Source organism: Loxodonta africana, chromosome 8, assembly GCF_030014295.1.
Source record: "Loxodonta africana isolate mLoxAfr1 chromosome 8, mLoxAfr1.hap2, whole genome shotgun sequence".
NCBI lineage: Eukaryota > Metazoa > Chordata > Mammalia > Proboscidea > Elephantidae > Loxodonta > Loxodonta africana.
The window spans coordinates 31,912,673-31,919,511 of record NC_087349.1 but is presented as its reverse complement, the minus strand read 5'-3'; the positions used below and the strand labels follow the sequence as shown (position 1 = coordinate 31,919,511).

Below are 6,839 nucleotides of genomic sequence, written 5' to 3'. Positions count from 1 at the left end.
AAAATGGTGGGCAATCACACAATACTGGGAATCATGGCTTAGCCAAGTTGACACATATTTTTGGGGGACACAATTCAATCCGTGACTATATGTGTGTGTGTGTGTGTGTGTATACACACACACACATACATATTTCAAGGAATGGTTGATGTGGTTGTAGAAGGTGGCAAGTCCCAAGTCCGTGGATCAAGTGTCAGGCATTCCGTTGTTTATCAAGCCAGCTGCTCCAGGATGATGAGGAAAGTGATAAGACCAGTGAATTCCATGAACATGGCCCATTGATGCAGTTCATGTGCTATGAAGTGAGTCCCTTGATCCGAAGTGATGCTGTATGGGATACCATGACAGTGGATAAAGCACCCTGTAAGTCCACGGATGGTAGTTTTGGCAGAAGCATTGCTTGCAGGGAAGACAAATCTGTATCCAGAGTAAGTGTACCCAGTAAGAACAAAGCGGTCCAATATAATCAACATACCACCAGGTTGCTGGCTGATCACCTTGAGGAATGGTGCCGTATTGGGGACTCAGTGTTGGTCTCTGCTGCTAGCAGATTGAGCACTCAGCAGTGGCTGTAGCGAAGTCAGCCTCGGTGAGTGTAAAGTCCATGTTACTGAGCCCATGCATAATCTTCATCCCCACCACCATAGCCACTTTGCTTATGAGCCCATTGGGCAATGACAGGAGTGGCTGGGGAAAGAGGATGACTGATTTCCGTAGAACATGTCATCCTATCCACTTGATTGTTAAATCTTCCTCTGCTGTGGTCATCTTTTGGTGAGCATTCAGATGAGACACAGATGTCTTCATTTCTTTGGCTCACTTAGAGAGATCTATCCACATACCTCTTCCCCATACCTCCTTGTCTCCAATTTTCCAATCATGCTTCTTCTAAGTCCCTGACCATCCAGCCAAACCAGTGGCCACAGCCCACGAATCAGTATACGATCACACATCTGGCCATTTCTCCGTCTAAGTAAAGTGAACAAACAGGTACACTGCTCGAAGTTCTGCCTTTTGGGGAGATTTCCCTTCTTACTCTCCTTCAGGGAGGTCCCAGCAAGGGGCTGTAGTGCTGCCACTGTCCACTTTCAAGTGTGCCTGCATATTACACAGAACCATCTGTAAACCAGGCACAAGTTTTCTGCTCCTCAGTCAACTGATCATAAGGGACTCCACACTAGGCAATAGGTGCATACTGTGAGAGGGAACGTAATGTGATAGGAGTAGAGACCATGGGCATTTGAGCCACTTCCTCATGCAGTTTACTAGTGCTGTCAGGGCCTACTCAGGCGTGATCTTGTATATAACACTTCCATTTAATGATGGACTACTGCTATGCACATCTGATTTTATGACTCAGTGGGCTAGACAACACCCACTTCATGATGGGCAGCTCAGGCTGCATGGTGACTTGGTGGCCTATGGTTAAGCTCTACTATGTCCAAATAACAAGCCAAAAACTGTTTCTCAAAAGCAGAATAGTTATCTGCAGAGGATGGCAGGGCTTTGCTCCAAAATCCTAAGGGTCTGTGCAGTTATTTTTCAATAGGGGCCTGCCAAAGATTCCAAATAGCATCTCTTTCTGCCACTGACACTTCAAGCACCGTTGGATCAGCTGGATCACATGGCCCAAATGGCAGAGCAGCTTACGCGGCAGCATGAACCTGTTGCAAAGCCTTCTCTTATCCTGGGGCCCACTCAAAACTAGGAGCTTTTCGAGTTACTTGATAAGTAGGCCGGAGCGGCACACCCAAATGAGGGATATGCTGCCTCCAAAATCCAAATAGGCCCACCAGGTGTTGTGCCTCCTTTTGAGTTGTAGGAGGGGCCAACTGCAACAACTTATCCTTCACTTTAGAAGGAATTTCTTGACCTGCCCTATACCACTGGACCCCTAGAAATTTCACTGAGGTGGAAGGTGCCTGAGTTTTTGTTGGGTTAATTACCCACCCTTCAGCACACACGTCTCACCAATAAGTCTAGAGTCATTGATACTTCTTCCTTAGTAGGTCCAGTCAGCATAATGTCATCAATGTAGTGGACCAGTGTGATGTCTTGTGGAAGGAAAGGCAGTCAAGCTCTCGGTGAACTAAATTATGACATAGGCTGGAGAGATGATATACCTCTGAGGTAGGACAGTGAAGGGGTATTGCTGGCCTTGCCACCTGAAGGCAAACTGTTTCTGGTGGTCCTTTGAAATAGGTATGGAGAAAAACCAACCAAAACCAAACCCAGTGCCGTCGAGTCAATCCCGACTCATAGCAATCCTATAGGACAGAGTAGAACTGCCCCATAGAGTTTCCAAGGAGCGCCTGGCAGATTCAGATTGCTGACCCTTTGGTTAGCAGCCGTGTAGCACTTAACCACTACACCACCAGGGTTTCCATGGAGAAAAAAGCTTTAGCCAAATCAGTAGCTGCATACCAGGTACCCACCCAGAAACCCAGTGCCCTCGAGTCGATTCTGACTCATAGTGACCCTATAGGACAGAGTAGAACTGCCCCATTGAGTTTCCAAAGAGCACCTGGTGGATTCGAACTGCCGACCCTTTGGTTAGCAGCCGTAGCACTTAACCCCTACGCCACCAGATGATGCAATTTGTTCAAGCAGTGAAACCACACCTGGAACAGCAGCTGAAGTTGAAGTCACCACATGGTTAAGCTTTCGATAATCCACTGTCATTTTCCAAGATCAGTCTGCTTTGGGCACCCTAGTTATAGCCAAGCGTGATAGGGACATTTGCAGAACCATTCTGGGGCCATAAATGTGGCACCAGATATATTTGGACGAGGCTTAGCAGAATTAGTGGTTATGTCTCAGCTATGAGATGTACCCTCCTCACCATTTGCTAGACATTCATATATATACTATTTAAAGTATCCATATATATACTATTTAAAGTATCCATGGTAAATACTTGCTATATACTCCAGGTATAAAACAGGGCTTCATAAAGTATCTACGGTGAAGGACCTGTTTTTTTTTCCCCCTACTTAATTGCAAATCAACACTTTTTTTTTTATGCAGCTCACACCACATGCAACTCTCTTGCATCTTGCAACTTCAGCAACACCCTGGTTGATCTATACATTGTTCTCTAAGACAAGTCTGCTGATTATGATCTTGGGTGTCACAGCAATGCCCATTGCTGTAAACATTTCTAAACACTAACTCTCAATTTCAATACTTGTGGCTGACCAGCACTGGTCCAAGGACCACACTTTAAGTAAACCTGGTAACAGGAATAGCCTCTTAGTAATACTAACTGTGTAAACCACTTTAGAATAAAACTCTCTGCCCAAATTTTGATAACTACTAAGATCTAAGTCCCATTGCCGTGGAGTCAATTCTGACTCTACCCAAGTAGTAGTTTCTTTTAACTTAACAAGTAACTGAACCAGTTGCTGTTGAATCAATTCTGACTCACAGCGGCCTCAGCTGCACTCCATAGGGACTTCGGCAGCCTTCCTTCAGCCCATGCATGGACTCGAACCTCCAGCTTTTCTGTTAGCACCTGATCGTATTAATCATTTGTTCCACCCAGGGACAATTTAAGCAATACCGGAAATTAAATAAGCTTATTTCTTTTCCATTGGTAAGTTTATTACTATAGTTCAGGCAAATAATTCAGTGATAATTTATAACTCATTGACCGTTTCATTTGACTTTTTGTTTTTCCATTCCTAGTTTTAAAATATTCTAAATATGCAGGTCATTTTATTTTACTTTTAATTCTGTTGCACTAAGCTTCAAAATGATACTGCTCCAAAATTATTCAGTTTAAAATAAAGATCTAGATTTTTTTTTTCAAGGTTCACTGCAGTTAACATTATTTTACTCAGTAATGGAGTAGTTTTAAAAGAAAATGAAAAAGTTAGACATGTAATATGGACTTTGGTGAATGGTGATTAACAGCTACTAGATAATTTCTCAAAATAGTTTTTGCCTTATGAGAATCTACTATTCTTAGTTTTTGCATGTGCATCTTTTAATGTGTCCTTCAAGGCAGAAACTGTATCTTATTCACCTTTTGGTACCCAACACCTGTCTGAGTCCTTGGTGCATAGTACCATAGCATCAGTTGCCCTTGAGTCGATTCTGACTCAAAGTGACCTGAAGTGTTTAGAATGGAACTGTGCTCCATAGGATTTTCAAAGCTTTTGAAAGATCGACAGGCCCTTATTCCAAGGCACCTCTGGTGCATTAAAAAAAAAAAAAAAAAACAAACCTGTTGCTGTTCAGTCGATTCTGACTCATAGCAACCCCATAGGGCAGAGTAGAACTGCCTCACTGGTTTCCAAGGAGTGGGTAGTGGATTTCAACTGCTGACCTTTTGTTTAGCAGTCAAATGCTTAAACCACTGAGCCACCAGAGCTCCTCTGGTACATAGTAGGCCCTTAAAATCTATTTGTTGAATAAAGTAAAACATGACCACTTCAATTTGTAGCTATGCTTCTGAAATTTAATTTTTCATGGAAATGTAACATTTTACTTACAAATTTGGAATTTTAAAAGCTTTCCATTTGGCATTCTGAAGATGAAATATCTAGTGTCAAATAAAAAAAAAATGATTTTACCAAATCTATGTGTTCTGAAGTACAGCAAGAAATAAGAAGACTGTTACTTGTGCTTTCTTATATCATTTCTGGGCCTTCTAGGAGAATTGTAGCTTAAGCTAGTATACAGATACTATTATTTCTCTTTAGAAGATCAGTTATAGCCAGCTTTGCTATAGATAGGTTTTCCCCCTGAAATATTTTTTCTCTTCAAATGTTATGTGCATATTCAGGGATCCTGGCAGTTTAAATTTAAAACAGATTATTAAAATGATTATTTTCAAAATTCCTTCCTAAATTTATGTGCCATAGTTTACTTTTTTTTTTTTTTTTAAAGGACCTTCTATTAAGTAATTTTGTTCTTGGGCGTCTGAATACATTTTTCAATGAAATAATAAGTAGACTGACCAAACATTTATCACCAAAAGAACTACCTGAACTAACTGAAAGATAGAATTTGCTTCTAAAAACTTACTTTAACCTCCTTTCCATCCCTTTTCACCTGATACCTAGTAAAGTAGTTCTCTTTTACTTCTAAAAGTCAACGTATAGCTTATATATATATGTACTGTGAACAAAAGTGTACAAAGCAGGTAAATCTCACATGGATTCAGCTTGATTATGGAGCTGACATGGACAAGCATCATTAGTATAGTTAAACATTAGGTGTTTACATGAATTAACTAATTCAGAACATAAAATATATAGCTCTATTGAGATCCGAAATTTCACTCACTGTATCAAGAGTTTATAAAACTGGTGAAATTAAAGTTTAAGGGTAATAATTCCAATAGTATCAGAGCTAAGATTTTATGCAATGAAATTTTATTAGCCAGAAACTCAACCATTATAAAATAAACTCATTAATGTAAAAATAATAACTTTGAAACGCAAACATGGTATTCACTCATGCATTCACTTCTGTATTCATACAGCATAAATATTGAGCCCCTGAGATGTGTCAGGGATACAGTAATTTGAAGACTTTGAATACAGATCAAAATTTAGGATACGTTCTAATCATTCGTATTTTGCTGGAATTTTCACGTTAATATTTTTAATGATATACTTTTTTTTTTCTTTTGGAACACAAAGATGATCAAATATGTCTATAGGCTTTACCCTTACTCCATTTAATTAAAAAAAAAAACCCAAACCCATTGCTGTATAGTCAATTCCAACTCATAGCGACCCTATAGGGCAGAGTGGAACTGCCCCATAGGGTTTCCAAGGAGCGGCTGATTGATTCGAACTGCCAAACTTTTGGTTAGCAGTAGTAGCTTATAACCAGTGTGCCACCAGGGCTCCCCATTTAATGAAGGGGATCTAAGTTCTTTTATGGATTTATAAAAACAATTGACTGTATGAAGGACATCTCACATAATGAAACAAACATCTAAAGTCACCAGTATAATTCCTTGACAACAAGAATTTTTTATTGTATTGAAAAAAATCTTTAAAATTACATCATAACTCACTCCACTACTGTAGGAAATGTAAACATAAGGTCATTTCGTTTAGAAATGTAAATTGAACTTATTCATTGAACACGATCTTTGGGTTTACTGAAACGTTATTTTGGTAACTTGGCAGACTTTTTGGACTCAGACGAAGCTTTGGTGATACAGCGCGTCTGCCAAGGGCCGCAGCACAGCTTTCCTTCCTGGGTCACGTTCCATTGCTCCGGCCATTGATACTGGAGAGTAGATTCTGTGATGAGTGGACAGATATAACATATGGATGAAAAACAATGAACCAGTGTGTCTGATGTTACTGAAAATTTCCTCAAAGTTTAGTTACTCTGTTGGAAAGGAAATCTGGCTAGAAACAGGATATACTAAAGAAGAAATTCTTTAGTAAATGCTTATGTTCTTAAAACTAGGAGCTCTCACTTCCTACTTAACAGTCATTTTCTATAGCTTTAGCACAGTGCTTCTCAAATTGTGGTCTTCTAATTACCTGTGCTAAAAAATATACCAAGTTAAAAAAATTAACTACAACACACATACATGTGTCATTATACATCTGAGATCTTTCTATCTATCAATCTATCTCTCTATCATCTATCTAACCAGTTCCCTTTGATTTGGCTCTGACTCAAGGCAACCCCATATATGTCAGAGTAGAGCTGCACCATAGGGTTTCCAAGGAGCAGCTGGTAGATTCGAACTGCTGAGCTTTTGGTTAGCAGCTGAGCTCTTAACCACGGCACTACCAGGGCTCTCAATAAATAAATATGCTCATTTATTCAAATAGTATTATTTATACTGTTCACATTAAGAC

General features: G+C 39.9%; 1 protein-coding gene across 1 annotated transcript in view; it reads left to right on the top strand.

Annotated features, from left to right (window-relative positions):
* Positions 1-281: 281 nt before the first annotated feature.
* The window catches only part of CFTR (CF transmembrane conductance regulator), a 196,596-nt gene continuing 190,038 nt past the window's right edge, over positions 282-6,839 (top strand). Inside the window, exon 1 of the mRNA XM_064290397.1 lies at positions 282-363. Coding sequence (XP_064146467.1) covers positions 282-363 — 82 coding nt within the window. The remainder of the gene's footprint in view (positions 364-6,839) is intronic.